This window comes from Mobula birostris, chromosome 24 (genome assembly GCF_030028105.1).
Source record: "Mobula birostris isolate sMobBir1 chromosome 24, sMobBir1.hap1, whole genome shotgun sequence".
Classification (NCBI taxonomy): Eukaryota; Metazoa; Chordata; class Chondrichthyes; order Myliobatiformes; family Myliobatidae; genus Mobula; species Mobula birostris.
The window spans coordinates 33,635,518-33,662,830 of NC_092393.1; the positions used below are offsets into that span (position 1 = coordinate 33,635,518).

The 27,313-nt window shown below is 39.5% G+C and overlaps 1 protein-coding gene across 1 annotated transcript in view; it reads left to right on the top strand.

Moving 5' to 3' along the window:
- Positions 1-27,313, top strand: part of LOC140187101 (alpha-1,6-mannosylglycoprotein 6-beta-N-acetylglucosaminyltransferase B-like) — a 919,793-nt gene that overhangs the window by 803,301 nt on the left and 89,179 nt on the right. The window contains exon 11 of the mRNA XM_072242054.1: positions 26,459-26,589. Coding sequence (XP_072098155.1) covers positions 26,459-26,589 — 131 coding nt within the window. The remainder of the gene's footprint in view (positions 1-26,458; positions 26,590-27,313) is intronic.

Sequence of the window (27,313 nt, forward strand, 5' to 3'; positions counted from 1 at the left end):
CTAGGACTAGAGGGCACAGCCTCAGAATACAAGGATGTCCCTCTTGAACAGAGATGATGAAGAATTTCTTCGGCCAGAGGTTGGTAAATCTGTGGAGTTCATTGCCACAGGCAGCTGTGGAGGCTAAGTCATTGGGGATATTTAAAACAGAAGTTGATATGTTCCTGATTAGTAAGGGTGTCAAAGATTACAGGGAGAAGGCAAGAGAATTGGTTTGATAAAAATCAGCCATGATGAAATGGTGGAACAGAGTTGATGGGCTGAATGGCCGATTCTGTCCCTTTGTCTTAGGGTCTTATAAAATTGATAGAAATGGCAAATGGCTTGGTGGAAGGACCTTATGCAGTTTTATAAAATTGTGAGGAGCATAGATAAGATGAGGAGCCAAAAACTGGAGGGAATAGGTTTAAGGTGAGAGGGGAAAGATTTATAGGGGACCTAGGAGACAAGTTTTTTTCTCACAGAAGTGGTCACTATATGAATTGAGCTGCCAGAAGAAGTGGTAGAGGCAGGTGTAATTATATCATTTAAAAGACTTTTAGACAGCCACATAAATAAGAAAAGTTTAGAAGGATATGGGCCAAGTGCAGGTAAATGAGACTAGCTGTGAAAGGTATCTTGGTCGGCATGGGCATTGGGCAAAAGGGCCAGTTTGCATTACTGTAATACAGTATAGATGTTATCTGGAAGTAGTTTAAAGGCTGGCTTTATTCGTGCATCTATCAGTGATTGCTATCTTGACTCTATATCCCCTGATATCTTTCATAGCTCCTAACCTTCACAGGTCATCTCCAATATCCGTAAAATGCAAGAAAAAGAAAGCAGATTAGGTACTACTGTTATCAATACATTATTCGATTTCTATGAAATAGCCTTAGTAGGGCTGATATGCTGGGGAAGTAAGAATCCCCAGCTGTACCATGAGCCCAAACCAGTGGTTGTCATCTTTGTGGTACACTGGTGGTCTCCTCATGGGCCCAATTAGTGGCTGCTAGCTCTATGACACACTGGTGGTGCCCCATTGAGGTCAATGAGGCAGCACAAACTTCCCAGGCTTCTCACCTCTTTGTCCTGTGCCAATATTAATCTGACACACGTACAAATGGAAAATCCAGCTGCTAAGCTGTTTTCTTCTTCTTAACTATCCATGGTAGTTGAGCTGCTATGATCTTGGATTGACTAGCACAAAAATGCCTTAAAGTTGAACATCACTGTGAGTCAATTAATTATTTTTGAACTCCTTTTAAGAATGTTGGAGAGAATTATGGAACTTAGCCCATATTCCATGAAATATTATTTTGAAATGTTCAAGGATTGGACTTTACTCCAAATTCTGTCAGTGTACAATCTAGAGCATCTTGATTTACTTTTTTCTTTTTGAGGCATACCACTGATGTAGGCATTCTTCTGGAACTGTGTAAGTAACTTCTATTTCGGTATACCTTACATGGTTCTTCAGAAGATGTTTTTACCATGGCAACAGTCCATCTATCAACATTTAGGTATTGAAGAAATTGTTAGAAATACATTTTCTTACAAGATCCAGGTTCTATCAGTCTAAATTGTTGGAGGTGATGACGTTTAGCAGACATAGCTAAGATGATATTTATTCACAAGACATCAATTACAATATGGTCATTTATATCTGCAGATCAAATCTTGCTTGTTAACTTAGATCAATTGTCATATCAAGCAGTTTCGTTATTTTCTTCCAAAGTTTTATCCCTTTCATTTTTGTTTTTGCTTAAAATCTTGTCCTTTATTTTATCTTTAGTATTCTTTCTTATCCACTGATGTTTGTGATTGTGATGCAGTTATTTTCTCAGTCTGTGTGTTTCATTGTTCTCACCTGTGGTGTTTTGGTAGCTTAATATTTGTTCAATTTTTTTCTCCTTTTCAATTTGGCTGTATCATTAGCACTTTCATTTTCCATGGCTATTCAATATAACAGGTGATTGAACAGCATATTCATAATGGAAGTGGATATTAAAATCAATTGGGGAGCCATTCATTTTGAAGGAAATCCAACACTCTGTAGCAATATATATAAACACTGTCCTATCTTCATGGATTTTTAATGTGCGTTGTTTGTTTTCTATTCTAAACTAGATTTGTCAGAATTGTTTATTTACTGAAGCTGTCAGTGGGTTAAATCTTTACAAAATTCACGGTTCATAGAGAAAAATCAACATGATAGAAAGTATTAGCAACTATTGTAACGTCAAGACTTATATCTTTGCTGTAACAATATTGATTTAAGAACAGTTTTACTGTCTTCCAGTGTTAATCAGGAGCAGATCCTCCATAACAGCCAAAGTGGATTAATAGTTGGTTCTATTTAATTGTTAAAGCAGTGAAAATGCCTTGGAGTTGTTAGTGAATCCCTCTGTCAGAGCCTCGTAAATCCACACACAAACTTCCTCCCAGCCAAACCCAGGTACAGGCCCTTTCGTCCTTTTCCACACCCTAAAGTTAAAGTTCACCATTGGATCAGGTCTTCATTCCCTGTCCCTGTCAGCAAACTAAAATCAAGCTACTGTGTAAGGTGTATGTGATATTGGTATGAATACCTGTATTGATTTCATAATGGATCTTAATTGAATATTGTGTGCTGATCATATTATTGAGTCAAATCCCATGGAACAGTTCTGCCTGAAAATATGACAATGTGGGTAAGATAGAGTAGCACATAGCTCTTAAATAATATAATCACTGGAATAAATTCAAGCTGAATTATTCAGCTATTTCATACTGTTCACTTTTTTACCATCTCCATCTGCACGTACTTATTAAACATATATCTTTCTTTCTTATTATTTTATAATGTTTAATAGTACTATTTACAGAAACACATTTCCATAAAACATAAAATACCAACAATAATTGAAGAATATAATTACTAACTGTGATATTGAAAGCAGTACCACAGGAAGAGGGTCCAGTGTATTAAAAAAATGAAACGTTGGCTCTTATTCTGTATGTACAGTATGCAGCTAGCAGATTACAGACAAAACAACCTGACATTGAATAATGCTGATGAAATTCCAATCTAGGTCACACTTATTCTGAGAATGATGGGCAAAAAACTTAATTTTGGACTGCATCCTTCCATATATGTTGCCAAGAAATTGGGGCTATCACTGTGAAGATGTTGTGAATTTATTTTGACTAATTGAGTCATCCATTTGTTCATAACAGGATTAGTTTAAAAGTGAGAACTAGGAGACAATAAGTTAACTTGCATACGTATAGTGTTAGTTAAATGCTGGGAGATGCTTCTTTTCACATGCAGTCATCGACATGAGGAATAAGTGACTGGCACATGATATTAGTTTTGGTGGGCTGAAAGGATTTTAAAAAAGAGCTGAACATTTTCCTGGGAATGATCAACGTATAGAAAACAAGAGAAAATCTGCAGATGCTGGAAACCCAAGCAACACACACAAAATGCTGGAGGAACTCAGCAGGTCAGGCAGCATCCATGGAAAAGATTACAGATGATGTTTTGGCCCGAGACCCTTCGGCAGGACTGGAGAAAAATTATGAGGAATCAGAGTTAAAAGGTGGGGGGGAGGGGAGGGAGAGGCACAAGGTGATAAGTGAAACCAGGAGGGGGAGGGGTGAAGCAAAGAGCTGGGAAGTTGATTGGTGAAAGAGATGCAAAGCTGGAGAAGGGGGAATCTAATAGGAGGGGGCAGAAGGCATGAAAGAAAGAAAAAGGGAAGGAGCACCAGAAGTAGGCAATGGGTAGGCAAGGGGATAAGGTGAGAGAGGGAAAAGGGGATGGGGAATGGTGGAGGAGGACATTACTGGAAGTTTGAGAAATCAGTGTTCATGCTATCAGGTTGGAGACTACCTAAATGGAAATAAGCTGTTGTTCCTCCAACCTGAGTGTGGCCTCATCGTGACAGTAGAGTAGGCCATGAATAGACATGTCAGAATGGGAATGGGAAGCATCAGGTTGGAGGACCAACACCTTACATTCCATCTGGGTAGCCTCCAACCTGGTGGCATGAACATCGATTTCTCAAAATTCTGGTAATGGCACCCTGCCCCAACCCTTCCCCATCTCCTTTTCCCTCTCTCACCTTATCTCCTTGCCTGCCCATCACCTTCCTCTGGTACTCCTTCCCCCATTTCTTTCTTTCATTACCTTCTGTCCTCTCCTATTAGGTACCCCCTTCTCCAGCCCTGTATCTGTTTCATCAATCAACTTCCCAACTGTTTACATCACCCCTCTCCCTCCCGGTTTCACCTGTCACCTTGTATATCTCCCTTCCCTCCCCCCACCTATTAACTCCGACTCCTCATCTTTCTTTCCAGTCCTGCTGAAGGGTCTCAGCCCAAAATATCAACAAGTAGAAGATGGGATATCTTTGAGGAATGCACCATCAAGCAAGAATCAGGGAATCAGATCCATTGGGAATCAGGGAATATGAGGAACCCAAAAAAGACAAGCATTTAATAAATCTTTGGTCAAGCTTTGAAGAAAATGATTATTAAGTAAGCATGTATTTGTGATGGTCTCAATAAAAATGTAGTGTGTGCTTATTAATAAGGTCAATGTTTTTTCCAAGTGAAATGTGTTCTGAAATGAGTGAAATACTTTTGGCTAAGTGACTATCCCATATAGGATGAGTACAAAGGCTTCAGTAAATTAATTCACTGTCATACATTGTCATTTTGTTGCTAATGTATGTAAGTGTAGAAATTGAATGTAAAGAAAAGTCACCGTCTGAGGAGAAAAGTTGTTTGAACATGATGTCTCATATTTGACTTATCTGGACAAGTTATGAAATTTCCTCCTCTTTGAATTCATTTTCAATCCATTGCATTGCATGTCCTTATGGAGATGGTCCCTGTGGGCTGCCTTCCATCTCTTGCACAAAGCAAATCCCGCCATTATTCAATTACGTCCACCAGGGCTTTTGCATCTTTGAAAATGCTGGAGACTTCTCCTTGTTGCATTTTCAAACATGTTTCTTACTTCAGTGCATTTGGTGATGTTGGAAAATCCCCTTTGAGGCGGTGACCAACACTGTTTGGCTACTCAGTAAACATTTGCCTGGTCTTTGATCTGAAAAGCAAATGTCTGAAATGTATCTAGAAAATACTGGAGACCCTCAGCAGGTCCGTCTTATGTGGGAACAGAAACAGTGTTAATGTTTCAGATCAAAGTCCCTTCATTTGAATTAGGAAACAAAGAAAACAAGTTTGTTTTAAATTGCAGAGAGGGTGTCATGGGGATGAATAGGACAACGGGATTATTTCTGCTAGGATGAAGCCAGGGTTGCTGTGAGGATAAACTGCTAATGAAGCCATCTGGTGGAATGATTAAAGTTAAATTAGAGAGACATGAAACAACAGGGTTTATAAAAGCTGTGTAATGCAATCCAGAGCTGCAGGAAGTGCCCAGTAGTGGAGAGAGAGAGAAGAAAAACGTTAATATAAGAGGGAGATCGCTTACAGTGGAACTGTTCAGTTCTGATACAAACAGAAAAAGTAACTACCTAAATTCTGGTAGTTCTTTGCTGTGTTCTGTGTCATTTTGCTGAGCTTTGCAGGCAGGCTATGTTGGCATTGGAATGTGCGGCAACACTTGCAGACTGCCCTCAGCACACCCTTAGACTGTGTTGGTTATCAATGCAAAATAATGCATTTCATAGAAACATAGAAAGCCTACAGCACTATACAGGCCCTTCAGCCCACAAAGCTGTGCCGAACATGTCCTTACTATAGAAATTACCTAGGGTTACCCATAGCCCTCTATTTTTCTAAGCTCCATGTACCTATCCAGGAGTCTCTTAAATGATCCTATTGTATCTGCCTCCACCACTGTTGCCAGCAGCCCATTCCATGCACTCACCACTCTCTGCATAAAGAAACTTACCCCTGACATCTCCTCTGCATCTACTTCCAGGCACCTTAAAACTGTGCCTTCTCATGTTAGTTGTTTCAGCCCTGGGAAAAAGCCTCTGACTACCCACATGATCAATGCCTCTCATCATCTTAAACACCTCTATCAGGCCACCTCTCATCCTCCGTCGCTCCAAGGAGAAAAGGCCGAGTATTTCGCTGTATAGTTCAAAGTACTTTTGCTAAATGAATGAGTCTGAATCCAAAACTAAATCAGAATCTGAATTTGTTGAATTCATTGTTGGTTTCTATGTGCCCAAGATGGAAGTTGCAGTGCAGTTCTTCAAGTTTGTGCTGTGCCTCAAGCAGGTAGGTCAGAAGGGGAATGTGATTGGGAATTAAAGTCACAGGCAATGGGAAGTCAGCAAAAGTGTACCATAAAACAGTCATCCTATCTGCACCTGGCCTCTCCATTGTAGAGGAGATCACATTGTGAGCAAGAATTCTATTTAGATCAGGACTAGCCATTGGTGCTTGCCATTCCAGTGCTTTTCTTTACATTTGTATATTCTGGCCTGCTTGGCACTAATCAGTAGGCCAGACTATATACTGTATATCACCCAAATATCACCTTTGAACATTACAGTGACAAATGAGCTTAATTGTCCATTCAATGGCTGTTCATCATTTCACACAATTACTGACAACTCCTTTGTTCCACAAAACCCATTACCCTGCTACCCCTTCTCTGCGACCCAACTAACTTCTCTTCCCCAGTTCAGGTGAAGGATCTACAACCTTGAACATGAATCTTCAACCTGTTGAACTCATTAACAGACTCTCATTGCAGTTTCTCTTTCAGATTCCAACATCTCTAGATTTGTTTTCCAATCATCCCATTATGTTCATTATAGTTAAAGAGTTACTTACATTAATCCCACTTTCCAAGTGCTGGCCCTTATCTTATCGGATATTAATTCCTCATCCAACTATTATTTATCACTGAATCATGGCTGAAGGATGGTTGTAGTTGGGAGCTGAATGTCCAAGGTTACACGTTATATCAGAGGGATAGGAAGAAGGGCAGATGGGGTGGTGTGGCTCTACTGGTAAAGAATGGCATCAAATCAGTAGAAAGATGTGACATGGGATCGGAGGATGTTTAATCCTTGTGGTTTGAGTTAAGAAACTGCAAGGGTAAAAGGATGTTGATGGCAGTCATATATAGGCCTGCCAACAGTGGCTGGAAGTTGGAGCACAGGTTACAACAGGAAATAGAAAAGATGAGTCAAAAGAGTAATGTTATGGTGGTCATGGGAGATTTTAACATGCAGGTCGATTGGGAAAATCAGGTTGGTAATGGATCTCAAGAGAGTGAGTTTGTTGAATGCCTAAGAGATAGCTTTTTAGAGTAGTTTGTCATTGAGTCTACTACTGGATCACCCATACTGGATGGGGCGTTTTGTAATGAACTGGAGGCGATTAGGGAGCTAAAGATAAAAGAACCCTTAGGAACCAGTGATCAGCATATGATTGAGTTCAGCTTGAAATTTGATAGGGAGAAAGTAAGTCTGATGTAGCAGTATTTCAGTGGAGTAAGGGAAATTAGAGCAGTATGAGAGAGTAGTTGGCCAAAGTAAACTGGAAGGAGCCGCTAGCAGGGCTGTCAGCAGAGCAGCAATGGCGTGTGTTTCTAGGAAAAATGAGAAAGGTGCAGGACATATGTATTCCAAAAATGAAGAAATACTCAAATGGTAAAATAGTACAACCATGGCTGACAAAGGATGTCAAAGCTATTGCAAAAGCAAAAGAAAGGGAATACAACAAAGCAAAAATTAGCAAAGTTAGGGGATTGGAAAGTTTTTTATAAACCTACAGAGAGCAACTAAAAAATTAGAAGGGAAAGGATGAAATATGAAAGCAAACTAGCAAATAATATCAAAGTGGATAGTAAAAGTTTTGTACAAGTATGTTAAAAATAAAGGAGAAAAGAGAATGGATATAAAACTGCTAGAAAATGAGGCAGGAGAAATAATAACGTGGGACAAGCAGATGGCTGATGAACTAAATGAGTATTTTGCATCAGTCTTCACTGTGGAAGGCACTAGCAGTATACCAGATATTGTAGTGTGTGAAGGAAGAGAAGTGGGTATAGTTACTATTACAAGAGAGAAGGTTCCCAAAAAGCTGAAAAACCTAAATGAATATAAGTCACCTGGATGATAGGAACTGCACCTTAGGGTTCTGAAAGAGGTAGCGTTAGAGATTGTGGTGGCATTAGAAATGATCTTTCAAAAATAATTGGACTCTAGCATGGTGCCAGAGGACTGGAAAATTGCAAATATCACTCCACTCTTTAAGAAAGGAGGAAGGTAGCAGAAAGGAAATTATAGACCAGTTAGCCTGACCTCAGTGATTGGGAAGATGTTAGAGTCAGTTGTTAAGGATAAGGTGATGGAGCACTTGGTGACACAGGACAAGATAGTACAACGTCAGCATGCAAACACGAGCAAATCTGCAGATGCTGGAAATTCAAGCAACACACACAAAAGATGCTGGTGAACGCAGCAGGCCAAGCAGCATCTATAGGAAGAGGTACAGTCGACGTTTAGGGCCGAGACCCTTCATCAGGACTAACTGAAAGAAGAGATAGTAAGAGATTTGAAAGTGGGAGGGGAGGGGGAGATCCAAAATGATAGGAGAAGACAGGAGGGGGAGGGATGGAGCTAAGAGCTGGAAAGTTGATTGGCAAAAAGGATACAAGGCTGGAGAAGGGAGAAGATCATGGGACGGGAACATAGGGAGAAAGAAAGGGGGAGGGGAGCCCAAAGGATGAAGAACAGGCAAGGAGTTATAGTGAGAGGGACAGAAGGAGAAAAAAGAGAGAGAGAAAAAAAAAAGAAAAAAGGGAAAAAATAAAAAATAAGAAATAAATAAATAAAGGATAGAGTACGAAGGGGAGGAGGGGCATTAATGGAAGTTAGAGAAGTCAATGTTCATGCCATCAGGTTGGAGGCTGATGGCATGAACATTTAGCCTCCAACTTGATGACATGAACATTCTCCTCTACTGTCAAGATGAAGCCATGCTCAGGTTGGAGGAACCACACCTTATATTCCGTCTGGGTAGCCTCCAATCTGATGGCATGAACATTGACTTCTCTAACTTCCGTTATTGCCCCTCCTCCCCTTTGTAGCCCACCCCTTATATACTTATTTCTTATTTTTTCCCTTTTTTCTCTCTCTCTCTTTTCTCCCTCTGTCCTTCTCACTATAACACCTTGCCTGCTCTCCATCCTCTGATGCTCCCCTCCCACTTTCTTTCTCCCTAGGTTCCCGTCCCATGATCCCCTCCCTTCTCCAGCCTTGTTTTCCTTTTGCCAATCAACTTTCCAGCTCTTAGCTCCATCCCTCCCCCTCCTGTCTTCTCCTATCATTTTGGATCTCCCCCTCCCCCTCTCACTTTCAAATCTCTTATTATCTCTTCTTTCAGTTAGTCCTGGCGATGGGTCCCGGCCTGAAACGTCGACTGTACCTCTTCCAATAGGTGCTGCCTGGCCTGCTGCGTTCACCAGCATTTTTTGTGTGTGTTGCACAAAGTTAGCATGGTTTCCTTCAGGGAAAATCCTGCCTGACAAACTTGTTAGAATTCTTTGAGGAGATTACAAGTAGGATAGATAAAGGAGATGCAGTGGATGTTGCATATTTGGACTTTCGGAAGGCCTTTGACAAGGTGCCACGTATGAGGCTAGTTACCAAGTTAAGAGCACATGGTATTACAGGAAAGTTACTAACGTGGTTAGAGCATTGGCTGATTGGTAGGAGACACTGAGTGGGAATAAAAGGATCCTTTTCTGGTTGGCTGCCAGTGATTAGTGGGATTCTGCAGGGGTCGATGTTGGGACCACTTCTTTTTATGATGTATATAAATGATATAGATAATGGAGTAGATGTCTTTGTTGCCAAGTTTGCAGATGATATGAAAATTGGTGGAGCGGCAGGTTGTGTTGAGGAAACAGGTAGGATGCAGAAGGACTTAGACCGAATGGGCAAGAAAGTAACAAATGAAATACTATGTTGGAATGCATGGTCATGCACTTTGGTAGTAGAAATAAATGTGCGGACTATTTTCTTAACTAGGAGAAAAACCAGGAATCTGAGATGCAGAGGAATTTGGAAGTCCTTGTGCAGACCACCCTGAAGGTTAACTTGCAGGTTGAGTCCGTGGTGAGGAAGGCAAATACAGTGTTAGCATTAATTTCAAGAGGTCTAGAACACAAAGGCAAGGATGTGATGCTGAGGCTTTATAAGGCACTGGTGAGGTCTCACCTTGACTATTTTGAACAGCTTTGGGCCTCTCATCTTAGAAAAGATGTGCTGGCATTGGAGAAGGTCCAGAGGAGGTTCACAAGGATGATTCCAGGAATGAAAGGGTTACGAGGTATGTTGATGACTCTGGGTCTGTACTCGCTGGAATTCAGAAGGATGAGGGCAGATCACATTGAAACCTTTTGAATGTTGAAAGGCCTAGACAGAGTAGATGTGGAAAGGATGTTTCCCATGGTGGGAGAGTCTAGGACAAGAGGGCATAGCCTCAGGATAGAGGGGCGCCCTTTCAAAACAGAAATGTGGAGAAATTTCTTTAGCCAAAGGGTGGTGAATTAGTGGAATTTGTTGCCACATGCAGCTGTGGAGACCAGGTCATTGCGTGTATTTAAGGCAGAACAGGTTGAAGGGGAGAAAAGAAAGGATCAGCCATGATTGAATGGCGGAGCTGACTTGATGGGCCGGATGGCCTGATTCTGCTCCTATGTCTTATGGTCTTATTATTTAAATTGAAGAAGAGTTAAATCTGAAAGACCATGCCTCTCACAGTGAAGAATAGCATCTGTCTAAATTTTTACGCTCAAGTCAATATTGCTTGATTTGAACCCAAAATCTTTGGATTCTGAGACAAGAGAGCTACCAGTAGCTGAAAGTGTGATCAGTTTATGTCTAAATAAATATATTCAGCAAGGCATAATATATTCAATAAGTTTCCAATAACTCATCATATTTGCAGTAAATTTAAAGGAACTATTAAATAGTCATTCACATGAATAGCTTTTTAGAGCACAGTAAAATATTAAGCATCTGCATAAACATTGGAGTCTGCATATCCAAGGCAATTACAAACTGAATTATTGCCCTACAATAGGCTTTTCACCTCTTGTAAATTTGCAACTTAAAGGTGTAGACTGGTAGCTGCTCCACCCTTTCCATTTGCAATGAGTCAGTAATGTGAATACTGATGCCTGTGTGGTGGTGTCCACTGTATAATTTTAATAAATGACAACAAGCCAATATTCCTCATACTGCAGTGAAATGCCTTTTTATCAAGTTGGCAGTATATCAAGGTGACAGTTGACATTGCTATTGCCTTCTGTCCCCCTCCCTTACTATAAACTAAGACCTTGATTGTGCTCACAGCCATTCCAACAGTCAAATCACTAACAATCCCAAAAGAAACAACCTCCCATGAATGATAATTCACTTTGCTGACTGCAGCTCTGACCTAGCGAATCACTGTTGACTTTTTCTGGGGAGTTATTCCTTTCTTTCTGGCTCCAGGTACAGTTCTGACAGCATTAGCTTCGTGCTTAAGAAGTGTCACTTTAAAGAAAAATCTCACTACTGAAAAATATTGGAACTTGCAGATGTCTTGGAGAGGGTACAGAGAAGATTCACGAGAATGATTCCAGGAATGAGAGGGTTAACATATGAGGAACGTTTGTCCGCTCTTGGACTGTATTCCTTGGAGTTTAGAAGAATGAGGGGAGACCTCATAGAAACATTTCGAATGTTAAAAGGCATGGACAGAGTGGATGTGGCAAAGTTGTTTCCCATGATGGGGGAGTCTAGTACGAGAGGGCATGACTTCAGGATTGAAGGGCGCCCTTTCAGAACAGAAATGCAAAGAAATTTCTTTAGTCAGAGGGTGGTGAATCTATGGAATCTGTTGCCACGGGCAGCAGTGGAGGCCAAGTCATTGGGCGTATTTAAGGCAGAGATTGATAGGTATCTGAGTAGCCAGGGCATCAAAGGTTATGGTGAGAAGGCGGGGCAGTGGGACTAAATAGGATAAAATGGATTGGCTCATGATAAAATGGCGGAGCAGACTCGATGGGCCGAATGGCCTACTTCTGCTCCTTTGTCTTATGGTCTTATGGTCTTATGTCCCTTTGATGCAACATGATTTTCACACTTCCGTCCCTTCCATCACTTCTGTCCCTTCTATCTAACAGTCCTTCAGCATCTCACCCACCATTCCCTGCCCTTTCCTATTCTCAACTGTTATCAACATTTTACACCATAATATCACCATTTTAAATTGTTGCCAGGTTTTCATTAGTTGTTATGTTTACTTTGATACCTTAGAATTGAAGGAGTAGTTCTATAGATTTGCATATTTATAAAAGAAGCTTGTTTAAGTGATAAAATATGCTAAAGATCTTTCATACATCTTTATTGAAGCAAGCTAGTTCAAGTCAATAGTCTAAAAATATCTTGAAGGACAAAACCTAAATCTCCAAGTGTTCACATGCATACATTTTAAAACCCTTCCATATACTTTATGACAGTAATTTGAGGGCTTAACAGTTCAGATACACAAATACTCCAGGCTTGTCAACTCCCCACTGTTATATATCTGCAGTTTCTTGCAGTGCACTCAGAGCCCTCTAAAAACTTGGTTCTATCAAGCATAATCGGGAGGGTAAGCACAATTTTTTAACTGTTTCCAGAGTTGTACAAATAATTTGCACAGTACATCTGCAACCATTCAGCCTTTTAGCACAGATGCATTCTGCCATTCTTCCTGCAGGTACCATTGATCTTTTATGAGAGAAAATCTGCAGATGCTGGAAATTCAAGCAATGCACACTAAAACGCTGGAGGAACTCAGCAGGCCAAGCAGCATCTATGGAAAAGAGTAAACAGTCAACAGTTGACTGTTTACTGTTTTCCATAGATGCTGCCTCCCTGCTGAATTCCTCCAATATTTTGTGTGCGTTTCTATTGAGCTTTTAAACGCCCCACATAAAATATGTAATACTGCCATAAAGGCTATTGTCTCTCAGATTTGTTTTAATTAAAGTTCAACTGCTTGATATGTGCGTAGTGTTAATATATTCTGATATACTGTATAATCAGAAGTTACTTTCTTCCGTTCAGGAGTTGTGAAATAAGGAAGGATTTGTTTGTTTTATAAATGCAGTGAACTCCGGGCTCATGTCAAGCAAAGAGCCAAAATAAAAGGGGGAGAAAAGGAGAACTAAAGTTGTTGTAATGAGCATCCATCACCTTTTCCTCAAATAATCTTTGCTGTGAGAATTTGAGAATCATCCGAACAGATGGTACTGGTTGTAGATGGTAGTTGCTACCAGGTGGTCAATGGTGGCAACTTTTAACTTGCACAGCTCATTTCAAACAGCACTGCCTGCAGTTCATCTTGCTTTAGGTCTTATGTATCTTTCAATACTGTTCTCACAGACCATTCATGGCTTTCTTTTATTCATTCCCCAAACTGACAATTTCAATATCCTCATCTTTATTAGTTTGTCCAAAGCATTCGTGCACCCTACCTTTTAAGTGTATTCCAGCCATATGATTTTATGTGTACTCACTTGTTGATCTTACTGATATATCTTACACTATCATCTTACTGATATACGTGCATTTACTCTCCTATAACACTTCCAATAATGTCTTTCTGAGAAACCCATCTGTTCCATAGTGCCTGCCAGAGTATGGGTTCAAACTGTGAAAAGACGTTTGATGTTGTGGTCCTTGTAAAGTGCTATCTGTGAGTTTCTTTTTCTGTTGATGCATATAAACAAATGAGGCTTTTTCTTCTTCATAAATTTTCATTATCAAACATAATGGCTGAACAGAGGAGCACTTTCAGTAATAGACTAAGACAACTGTGCTGCTCCAGAGAGTGCTATATGAGGGCATTCTTACTCTCAGCTATTAGGCTCTATAATGAGTAAACCTATTGCCAGGGAAGTGATGACCTCCTTCCTGTTAGACTGTTATTAACCTCTGTTAACCAGAGCTCTCTCTGTATACCACACTCTGTGTGATATTGTGCAACACTACCATCACTTCTCATCTGGACGGTATGCATGTGCACCCATTACTGTATAATATTATGGTATTTCTTGCATCTTATCAGTGTGAACTTAGAAATCTTGTAATCTTTGACTTGTAAATCTTGTACACCTTATTTTTAAGGTAACTTATCTTACTTTACTAATATTTGTATATCTGTGCACTTGTAATGCTACTGAGACACTGTAATTTCCTTTGGGATCAATAAAGTATCTATCTATCTATAAGAGATGGACAGAGGATTAGGCCATTCCCATACATGCTTTATCATTCAATAAGATAATGACTGATCCTCAATGCTCCTTTTTAGTTTTATTTTATTTTTCCATTTGGCTATACAGCATGAAGTAGGCCCTTTCAGCCCTTTCAGCCATGCTGCCCAGCAACCCCCGACAAACCTGATTAACCCTAGCCTAATCACGGGACAATTTACAATGATCAATTAGCGTAACTGTTATGTCCTTGGAACAGTGGGAGGAAATCACATCACCTGTGGAAAACCCACGCATTCCAGGGGGAGGATGTACAGAGACAGAATTGAACTCCAAACTTCAGAGTGCCACGAGCTGTAATAGTGGTGCCCTAACCACAACTTCCGGTTACACATCATTTCAACTCTCCTACTCCTTCTCACTGACCTATCTGTTTTTGGCCTCTTCCATTGCTACAGAGAGGCCAGGCACAAAAGGGAAGATCAATATCTCTGATTCTACTTGTGTAACTTACCAGCAAGCGGTTTGAACATCGATTTTTTTTTTGCATTTTATGATAATCTACAATCCCAGTGTGGATTATCACATGCACTCAACTGTTTACTTATTTTTCTTCTCCTTATGTTCGCCTTCCCACCTCCCTTCTCTTATCTTTTTCCATTTGCCCATCATCCCTTCCCATCTGGTTCTACCTATTACCTACCAGCTTCTGTTCCAGCTGTTGTATACAGGCAGCCTTTCCTCTTCCCTCTCGGTCCCAATGCAGGGACGCAATCCAAAACGTTGGCTTATAGTTTTTGCCTCTGCAGATACTGCTGGACCTTTTGAGTTCTTCCATCATTCTGTTTTCTTTTTTTCCTAACTCCAAATTCTTGATTCCTTAATATCTAGAAATCTACTTGACTATTAGCAACTAAGCCTCCAGAGTCCAACTTGGGTAGTAATTTCCACAGGCAGATGTATTTCAATGATCTCAAATTTAATCTTGTAAGCAGAAGCTTCAGGAACATCTGTGGTCACAGATATGCCATGTTGTATTTTTGGCAGATTAAAAGGAAATCCGACTCTGCATACCTCATAGAGCACAAAACTGTTGTGTGGTATTTGGAGAATGAAGACATCAAAAGTTCTTTTTTCTGAAGCAAAACTCTGATGAAATTAAGTCACCAGTATTGTTATTCCAGCTGAGATACCACTGTGAATCAGATTTTAAAATTGGAAAAGTGATTTAACTTGCCACTAAAATATACAAAGAATAGAACAATTCAAGTGGAAAACATGAACACCTTTTCAGAATTTCCATACTTAGAGTTTTACAAACTGGTAACATGATTTTTCTTCCTGTACATTGCTAATATAGCATATTACAATGCATCTGTTAAACAGCACTCCTCTGAGCCCTGCCACTCACTGTTTGGCCTCCCAAAGTGCAACACCTCGAACTTCTCTACATTAACTTACATCTGTCATTTTTCATTCAATTTTTCCAGCTTGTCTAGATCTCACTGCAAGCTCTGATAATCTTCCTTGCTGTCCCAAATATCCCAAATATCCCAAATCTTGCTGTCACCTTCAAATTTGCTGATGCAGTTAACCACATTATCATCCAGATCATTGATATAGATGATGAAAAGCAACAGACCCAGCACTGATCCCTGTGGCACAATGCTAGTCATCGGCCTCCAGTCACAGAGGCAACCATCTACTAACACTCTCTGGCTTCTCCTCCAAAGCTAATGTCTAAACCAATTTACTTCCTCATCTTGAATACCAAAGGACTGAACCTTCTTGACCAACCCCACCCCCCATGCAGGACTTTGTTAAAGGCCTTGCTAAAGTCCATGTGGACAATATCCACCGCTTTGCCTTCATTGACTTTGCTGGTAACTTTCTCAAAAGACTCTATGAGATTGGTGAGATATGACCTACCATGCACAAAGCTATGCTGACTATCCCTAATCAGTCCCTATCTATCCCCCAAACACATATATCCAGTCTGTTAGAAAAACTTCCAACAATTTACCCACTACTTAATATCAGGCTTACCAGCCTATAATTTCCTGGTTTATTCCTAGAGTCTTTTTTAAACAACAGAACAACATTAGCTATGTTCCAATCCTCTGGAACCTCACAATCCAACCACAAACTGTTCCAGCTGCTACCATCTGGGAAACGGTACCGCAACATTAAAGCCAGGACCAACAGGCTCCAGGACAGCTTCTTCCACCCAGTCATCAGATTGATTAATTCACGCTGATACAACTGTATTTCTATGCTATATTGACTGTCCTGTTCTACATACTATTTTTTACAAATTACTATAATTAACACATTGCACATTTAGATGGCGACGTCACATAGAGATTTTTAATCCTCATATATATGAAGGATGTAAGAAATAAAGTCAATTCAATTCTATTCACCCTTGGCTAAAAACATTTTAAATAACTCTGCCGAGATTCCTACAATTTCTGCGCTAGCCTTCCACAGGAACAATTTGTCAGGCCCTCAAAGTTCAAAGTAAATTTATTATCAAAGTACACATATGTCACAATATCCTACCCTGGTTTATTAATTTTCTTCTGGGCATTCATAGTAAATAGAAAGAAACACTATAGAATCAATGAAAAATCGCACAGGACAGAGACAGACAAATAACCAATGTGCAAAGGACAACAATACTGTTCAAATACAAAAAGAAAAGAAAAAATAAGAAAACTAATGAATAAATAAACAAATGTTGGCAGCATGAATTGTAGAGTCCTTTAAAGGGAATCTATTCGGCCAGATTCTCCATCTCCCTCCTGTATGCTGATTCGGCCCACAATAGTAGTGGGATCAGCAAACTTAAATATGGCATTGGAGCCGTGCATAGCCTCACAGTCATAAGTATAAAGTGAGTAGAGCCGGGAGCTAAGCATGCAGCCTTGCGGTGCACCTGCGCTGATGGTAATTGTGGAGAAGATGTTGTTGCCATTCTGAACTGACTGGAGTCTGCAAGTGAGGAAATCAAGGATCCAGTTGCAGACGGGGGTATTAAAGCCTAGGTCTTGGAGCTTATTGATTAGTTTTGAGGGGATGATAATATTGAATGCGGAGCTGGAGTCAATGCAGAGCATCCTGATGTATGAATCTTCACTTTCCTGAGGCTGCAGAGCTGAGTGGAGAACCGATGAAAAGGCATCTGATGTTGACCTGTTGTGACAGTAGGCAAATTGGAGCAGATCCAAGTTGCTTCTTAGGCAGGAGTAAAGGTGCTTCATTACCAACAACTCAAACTACTTCATCACAGTGGAGGTGAGAGCTACTGGACGATAGTCATTGAGGCAGATTACTAAATGGGCACCGGTACAACTGAAGCCTGCCTGAAGCAGGTGGGTACCTCAGACTGCTGAAGTGAGAGGTTAAAGATATCAGTGAACACCCCAGCCAGTGGAAAGGCATGGGTTTTCAGTACTCGGCCAGGTACACAGTCTGGGCTGGATGCTTTCCATAGGTTCACACTCCTGAAGGATGCTCTCACATTGGCCATAGAGCCTGAAATCACAGGGCCATTGGGGGCAGTGGGAGTTCGTGAAGGTGCCTCCATATTTTGACAGTCAAAACAAGCATAAAAGGCATTGAGCTCATCTGGGAGAGAAAACTTGTTGTCATTTGTTTTCACTTTGTATGAAGTGGTAGCATTCAAGCCCTGCCACAACTCCTGAGCATCCTTCAGTGATTCAAGTTTCGTCCAGAATTCCCACTTTATATGTAAGATGGCTTTCCAGAGATTGTGCCTGGGCCTCTTGTATCTTACTTGGTCACCAGGCCTGAATGCCACTGATCAGGCCCACAGCAGATTATGGATCTCTTGGTTCATCGAGGTCTTCTGGTTGGGGAGGAGTCTAAATGATTTTGTGGGGACACACTTATTCACAACTGTCTTTATAAAGTCCGTGTTAATGGTGCATATTTATTCAGAATCTCTGATGCATCCTTCATTGTGGCCCAGTTCACCGACTCGAAGCAATTCCGTAGCCACTCCTTTGCCTCCCACAACCCTCTCTTTGTTGTTCTTACTTCTAGAGCCTTGTTCTTTAGCCTCTGCCTGTATGCAGATAGGAGGTGGACAGCCAGATGATCACATATCCTGAAATTAGGTTTAGGGATTGAATGATAGGCATTTCTAATTGTAGTATAACAGTAGTCAAGTGTGTTAGGATCCCTTGTGCTGTCGGTGATATGGTGATGATAAATGGGCAGAGATTTCTTCAAACAAGCCTGTTTGAAGTCCCCAATAATGATTTTAACGGCCCTAGGGATTCATCCATCCCTAATTTGCCTCAAGACAGCAAACACCTCCTCCTCTGTAACCTTTGTATTGTCCATGACCTCAGAACTGCTTTACCTCACATCTATACACACCCATACCCGAGTACAGATACAAAATTCCATTTTAAGATCTCCCCCATCTCTTTCAGCTCCATGCATAGATAACCACTGCGATCTTCCAGAAGACTAATTTTGTCCCTTGCTATCCTTTTCCTCAAGATATACAGGTATGTGTTGCTTAACGACCACGATACGTTCCATGAAATCGGACGTTATGTGATTTGGACATTGTGCCAACACCATATTATATACTTAGCAAACCTATATGGAGTACTGTAGTATATCTGTATTGACTAAGTCCATGTCATTAGCAATTTCTCCGCATCCAGTATAGGCCCCTCTCACATTTTCGTGAGCCTTGTAGTTTTCAGTGAAGCCAATCTTTTGTTTTTCTTTGTTTTTCAGGATCGTCGTGATTGTTCAGTGCAACATGCCTAAATCCTGAGCAATGGCATTCACTGGTTTTCCACCTTCATATTGTTTAATAATCTTTTGTTTCACTTCCAAATCAATACTTTTCTTTTGCCTCTTGCTGCTGCTCTCACTAGGAGTGGTTTTGCTGCATTTGGAAGCCATGATGCACTTTACAGTAATATTTTCGAAAGAAAATTAAACAGAGAGATAACGCTACTACACTCGAGACGCGCAATACATGAGATTGGTTACCTCCGCTACATCACGTTCTCCAATCGGGACTATGGATGTATATGCGATCAGACGTTGTCCAAATGGACATTAAGCGGTGCACACCTGTATTTGTAGAATCCATTTTGGATTCTTCTTCACCTTGTCCGCTTAGGCAAACTCATGCCTTCTTTTAGCCCTCCTGATTTCCTTCTTAAGTGGTCTCTTGTATTTCTTATACACCTCAAGTATCGCATTTGCTCCTTCCTGCCTATACCTGCAGTGCACCTCATTCTTTATCTTAACCAAGGCCTCAATATCTTTCAAAAATCAAAGTTCTTTAAATCAATTTTGCTTGTCTTTTATTCTGACAGGAACATACAAACTTTGTACTCTCAAAATTTAATTTTTAATGCTTCCCACTTACCAAGTACACCTTTGCTACAAAATATGTTATCCCCATCCAAATTTGCCAGATCCTTTCTAATACCTTCAAAATTGCCCTTTATCCAATTTAGAATCTCAACCCAAGGACTAGACCTATCCTTCTCCATAATTACCTTAAAACCAGTGCATTATGCTGTAAATTGTTCCCCTACACAAAATCTGTCACCTGCCCTGTCTCATTTCCCCAGCAGGAGATCTAGTATCAGACTCTCTCTACTTGGGGCCTCAATGTACTGATTAAGGAAGTTTCTCCGAAGCCATTCGACAAACTCTATCCCATCCAGCCCTTTTACAGTATGGGGTCCTTGTCAATATGTGGAAAGTTAAAATCACCTACTAACACCACCTTATGTTTCTTGCAACAGTCTGCAATCTCCCCACAAATTTGCTCCTCTAATCCCCATGACTGTCAGGTGATCTACAATATAATCCCATTTAAGTGGTCATCCCATTCTTATTCCGCATTTCGACCCATATCGCCTCAGTAGATGAGCACTTCCATGACATTTCCCTGAATAGTAATGCCACCCCTCTCCTTTTAATCCTTCCCACTCTGTCACTTCTAAAACAATGGTACTCTGGAACACTGAACTGCCCCTCCCACCCCTTCTGCAACCAAGTCTCATTAATGCTACAAAGTCATAATTCCACGTTCTGATTCATGTCCAAAGCACATTCGCCTTTCCCACAATACTCCTTGCATTAAAGTATAGACAACTCAGAACATTAGTCCCAATGTTGAAACCTCTTAATTCCTGCCTTTGTATCTAGGTTTAACAACATCTTTCCCCACAACCACTCCACTGGCACTCTGGTTCTCACCCCCCGCTACTCTTGATTATTTTGTGGACAATTGATCGAGTTACCCCTCATATGTAGTGTAAATGCCAACATTTCTGCAGCGTCTTCCCAGGTCAAATTCTGAGAGTTTCCTTGCAAAATCTGCTAATTCTAGAAATCATCTGACTAAGTCAAGAGAACCAAGATATTTAAATTTTCTGTGCAAAAATACTATTCTGGGATACCACTGGCCTGCAGAATTTTGCACAGTTAAAAATGTCCAAAACCTGTAATGCAGCATTGCTAAATTCCTCAGAATGTTGTAGCATGAATTAACAAACTCTTTCAAGGGGTTCATAGCCAGTTACTACCTGAGTTGATTCTGCTTTTTAAAAAGAGTTGCTTTTCTCTTCCATCTCCAATTTCTCAACTGGAGACTCTACAGACCCCTGTGGCATTTTGCTTTTGAAATTTGACTTATTGTTTTTTTTTAAACAGTGAATGTAAGAAGGAATAATGGAAAGAGGCCAGGCTATGTACACAAAACTATGGCATCTAATCAATAATAGTTCCAACGGAAATTCAATTCAACTGTAATTCCATATAAGTTTTCGTACAGTAAAAGGGTTTTGTGTAGCTTTCAACAACCTGTAGATAGCTTGGGGGAAATTAGAATAGTTCAGAGGGAAATTTCAGTATTCCAAGATTCACAGCTTTTGTTTTACCTTCTCTATCTTCATCATGGCATGTTAAGTTTCATAGCAGCAGCTGAAAGATCCATCGAGTGGATTATCAGTGGTTCTATGAGGAAGTAGTGTAGATGCCGCCTTATAAATATAACAATGCATGGAAAAATACAAAGATAAAATAATTCAAAGAACTGACCATTTTTGCTGCTGTCAAAGAGATTGTGTAACTCATTTAAGTGGGCTCTTAGGCTTCTGGGCTTCATTTAGCAACTACATATATCTGCCTGTGGCAACAATGAACGGAGCAATCTACTGTAAATAAGACTTACAAATCGATAAATCTTGTCAGTTCTGCATCAATTTGTGGAGCAAGCTTGTTGTGATGCCAACCTTCTGTTTCCTAATTGTTCACATTTTCCCAAAGAAGCATGCAAAATCCCTTTCCATAGTATGAAGGTTAGATGTTTAAAAGTCAGTTTCTATTCAGTCTATTGCATGCATTAACATCTGTACTTCAAAATCTGTAAAAACATTGAGTTTAATCAAAACTAGCTCCAGTCTAATATGGCTGGGCTCTTCATTACGTCAGTTATATATTTGCAGCCTTTATTAGAAGTTGTATGAGGAACAGAGCTACTTATATCTACTTCCATTTCAGTGCAATGGGGTGAACAATTCACAACTGTCTGGTTTTTGGAAACAAGAATTTTTTAGTGGCCATTCCTTGAATGAAGACTCCACCTTAAAAGGGTTGCCCAACACATGGGATTAAACACAGATACATTGCTATTTTAATATAATCATTTGCTGAATCCATTATTAAGTGAAGGTTCTACTTATCTGCTACTTTATGCTATCATAAATCACTGTTAAAATACTCTAACATACATATATCTTTTTCTTTTGATGAAACCTTGATATTTGCAAATCCAACACAAATTATAATCATGATGTGGACTAGAAACAAAGGTCAATAGAATATACTCAACAGATAATATCTTCATGAAGTATTAAATGTATTCCTCAGTAAAAAGATTACTTCTCTAAATGATGACTAAGATTGATGAGGGCTAGCTTAAACAAAGCTTTGGAATTTAAGTTTGTGAGAGAAGATGTATTCGAAAACATTAGCAGGATCTAAAACCTGTAAAAATTCTTGTAAGTAAATTGTTGATTCTCTAGGGAGGTAGGAAATGATTACATTGTTATTTAGTTGTCATATAGTGTTATGGGACAATCTGTAGTCTGTTTATTATTAATACTTGCAGCAAGACAAAAATGCCTCAAAAAGTATCAACTCATCTGACAGAGTAATGGCATTGAGCATTACTGTTACTGCTGGTAATAAATTGTTTAAGCTTCCTGTGCTGGACATTGCTGTGGAAGGAATTACTGCCGTTATGATGGTGATTGGTTTAGTTGATCGACTGAAAGTGAACAATAAAATCAGAAGGGCAGATTCAGATTAATTTATTTATCACAAGTACATTGAAACATAGAGTGAAATGTACAATTTGCATGAACAAATGACACAACAAAACGATGAGCTGCGGGCAGCCTGCACGTATCTCCACACGTTCCTGGACCAACATAGCATGTTCTCAATGTTCAGCAGAACACAGGCAACAACAACAGCAACAAAACATGCCCCAAAAGTGATCATAATGCTATCTTTATTATCGACCCACTGAATAGTTTCTCCTATCCTCTCCTTCAGAAGAATTTATCCCAGTTAAAGGTTAAACCACTGAATTCAAGTGGTCAATTCCCCTTTCATTATTTTATATTTCTTATGTACACTCAGCGGTCACTTCATTTTGTAGCTACTCTACCTAATAAAGGGGTCATTGTGTGTATATTTGTGGTCTTCTGTTCCTATAGCCCATCCACTTCAGACTTCAATGAGTTGTGCATTCAGAGATGCTCTTCTGCACACATCACTTTTGTAATGTGTGGTTATTTGAGTTACTGTCGCCTTTCCTGTCAGCTTGAACCAGTCTTACCATCTTCCTCTAACCTCTCTCATTAACAAGGTGTTTTCACCCACAGAACTACTGCTCACTGTATTTTTTTTTTGCACCATTCTCTGTAAACTCTAGAGTAGAGATTCACAATCTGGGTTCCACAAACCCCCTTGGTAGGAGTCCATACATTAAAAAGGTTGGGAGCCCCTGCTCTAGAGACTGTTATGCATGAAAAAAGTCCAGGAGAGCAGCAGTTTCTGAGATACTCAAAAGACCCCGTCTGGCACCAACAGTCATTCCACAGCTAAAGTCACTTAGATCACATTTTTGCCCTGTTCCGATGTTTGGTCTGAACAATAGTTGAACCTCTTGACCAAGTCTGCATGCTTTGATGCATTGAGTTGATGCCACATGATTAGCTGATTAGACATTTGTATTAACGAGCAAGCATACAGGTATACTGAGTGGCCACTGAGTGTATTTTATAATGGTACAGCAAGTTAATAATAAAGTTGGTGTTCCAACTATGTGGACATATCTGAACCACACAATAATCCTGTCTGAGGAATCATTTTGAGGTTTTTTTTTTCTGTGTGGTATATATTACATTGAAATTCAATTCTGACACTGATACTATGGCCAGAGGGGAAAGAACTGAGTGGCTCCAAAGTTGGTCTCAATCAATTTTCAATGTTTCCAACATCAGACAGGAAAGAGAATATCTGGGCTATTGATTAGACCAGCTCTTCCATTTTCATTTATCAATTCATGCAATGTGGAAATCAACGAAAAGGTTGAATTTTTATTATCTACCTATAATTGGCCACTCAACTGAAGTGAATTCCTTGCTATATTTGAGAAGACAGCTAAGAGTCATTGTCATTAGTATTAGTATATCAGCATTCTAAACCAAGAGAGGTATGAAAGGCACGTGAATCAGGTGGATTTACTCTAAAACTCAGTAGTTTCATGCTCACCATATTGATACTAAATTTGTATTCATATTTAGTTAATTCCTGACTGAGATGGTGATATTTACCTTCAGGTTTTGATACTTGCCCAGTAATATATTCATATTAGCCTTTTGTTTGAATATGTATTTGAGAGGCAATTCTACTTCAATTTAAAATTGTGGCTTTTGTGATAAGCACTTGCCAGCATTTCTTATTTCTGTTCACAGTCCGATCTGAAACTAAAAGGATATGACTAATAGGTCAAGTGAGCACAAAAAGCTCTGTCATAATCTAGCAGTAATATGTGTGTTTTGTACAGGAATTTTTACTGTCGTAGAACAGCTGATAAAATACTTCTACTCTTTTCTCGATCCAGTTAACAGAGGTACGGAACACATGTACTGTAATTAGCCCATTTCTTGCACATGTCTGGTTAGAGATGCCACATTCATACATAATTTTAGTGACCAAGCAACTCCCTGTGAGATTCAATGCTGTAGTATTTACATGCTTCATTGTGACATATGAGTGACAATTGGAAGACAGATGATGGAAATGAAGTTGAAATGTCCTATGGTGTAGTACAATGGAGACGTAAGAGACTGCAGATTCTGGAATCCAGACCTGATGCAGGATGTTGACACAAAACATCAACAGTTCTTCCCCCACCTCCCCCCACCCCAAACTCTCCAAACACCCACCCCACCCGTAAATGCTGCTCAACCCACTAAGTTGCTGCAGCAGATTGTTACCTCATAAGCTGCCCTGATGGTCTTCCAATAACCTTCAGAGGACTGTTCCGGCATTTCAAAATGATTTTTGAAATAAAATTAATAAAATATTTTAAAATGCCACACTCAACTTGCATAAGTTCATAAGAAAGTTAATATTAATTTACAGATCACTTGCCTTCACTTTTTTTAAGCTCTGACTGCATAAAGCTGAGGAAGTAGATTCAATGGATGATCTGAACCATCAGCTCAGTACCTTATGTTTCTCACATAACAGCTTTGATTGGTCAAGTAAACTTGTCCAGACTTCCAGACAAACCTGTTGGATATTTAATATGATTTAGTTATTCAAATAAACTTAAAATCCTGGTGTTCTACAGCACAGCAACAGTCACTTCAGTCCAACGTGTATCCTCATGCAGTATAAAAATAATGATGACTTTATATCTTTGGCAAAATAATGCAGACGCTGGAATGTAGAATAGGATTAGAAAATACTGTAAGTACTCAGCAGAACTTATTGATATAAAGACATCAACATGAAATACTCAGTCTTTTATTTTGTCCATATGCATTGCTTGAGTTATTCTTTCCAATATTTTCAGTTTTAATTAATTTTTTGGAATTGATTATTTAAAAATGCATGGAATGTATTTTTTGGCATGAAAAAATGCGGAAGTTATATTTTATTAATCAGCATGAAAATACATATACCTCTGTGAAAAAAGGTGTAAAATAAAAGGCAGATTCCACCAAATAAAATGGAAAAAATTGAATATGCTGGAACATCTCAGCCTGTCAGGTAACACCTGTGGACAGAGAAACATTAGCCTTTCAAGTCCATGACCCTTCATCAGAACTCACACCAGAAAGGAAAATAAGTCATCTATTGCAGCACCAAATGTAGTGAAGAATAAAGTGTAACCATGGACCACGAGACCTTTGAGATGAAATGAGTCAGTGTTGTTGCAGAGAGAGCATGTATATGCCAACACAAGACATAATGCATAAACTCAGGCGATAATGAGATTAGTCTCAAAAAATGCGATAGAGTTTGACCATACATTAATCTTCAGTGGGTTCAAATTGTGAATGGTGTTGTTTGAGTAGAAATCCACATAAGACGAATTTGATATATTGACATTTGCTAAGGAAAGTAATGTAGCAATAAGAGTGAGATTTGGTTAATACCTTACAGAAAAATACAGGGAAAAGAGAAACTATTGAGGGTGAATAAGGCAAAAGGGACAGACAAAAGTCTTGTCAGACACCACAGGAGAAGGTTGACATTCCTGGAAGGGAAGAGGTAATCAACTATGCAATAAGTGAAAATATAAAAAAATCTGCAGATGCTGAATATCCGAAGTAAAATCAAATAATGCAAGAAACATTGATAGGTTACACAGGATACCTAGAAAGACCTGAAACATTAAATAATTTGCTATCTGATGTGTTGTGTTCTTCCAGCATTTTCTGTTTTAGTTTCAGACTTCTTGCACCTGCAGTTTTTCAATACAAAGAATGAACATTCTTGTCTTAACTGCAATTTTATGAGAAAATTATTAAAAAATTAGATAATCTTGTAAATTGTCTTTTTTTTCATTGTTTTGTTTCAACATATTTTTAAGATCTGTACATCTGCTGTTTAATAGAATGTGTGTAATTTGTCTCCTGATAGCACATAGTCCTGACAATTCATTTATGGGTTTTGTTGCTGAGATACTGAATGAGACTGAAAAAGAGGCGATCCAATCAAGCAAGGTCAACAACATGGCAGTTGTCTATGGAAAGGATCCTAATATGTGGAAGGTAGGAGAAATGTATTATTACTTTATGATAAGTGTATTGCTCTCATGTGTAGTCTGCAAGATTCTAATCCCAAAAGTTTAAAACAGGAGAAAATACCTTCAACCCAAAACTGAACGGATGCAATTCTTTTTTTTTAATTTATCTTCCAATGAATTCCATCATCAAACAAATATCTCCACAAGATGCACCCCAGACACTGCCGGATGCAATTCTATAAATAGTCCATAATGGATTCTTCTTAAAATTTAATTCCAGAATTCCAAGTTAGGATCTCACTTGTTCTTTCCTTAATGATAATACACTTTACTGAATTATGTTTCTACACCAGGTTTTGTGTTTCCGATTTTCCAGGTAATTCCATACTGTTCAGCTCTACCTATTCCCCTTCAACTTGAGCTGGCAGTTTAAATGAGCACATTACTAAGCAACCAAAAATATTACTTCGCAATAGGTATAAAAGTACCTTTTAATAGTCATTTGTTCAAAAATTGGGATGTTTAACATCAATTACTTGGATCCTTTGAGTGCAATAGGAGCTCCAATGGATGTTTTGTGCACTTATGCGCCGATTGTCCTGTTGTTTGGGGAGGTGGATGGAGATACAAAGGAGGTGCAACACGTGCCTTCCCTCTGCCTGCCTGCCTGCAGGTCACCCTTGGGCAAGGTGTAGCACCTGCTTAGCTCCCTGATCAGGGCTATGTGAGGCCATGGGAGCAAGTGCTGG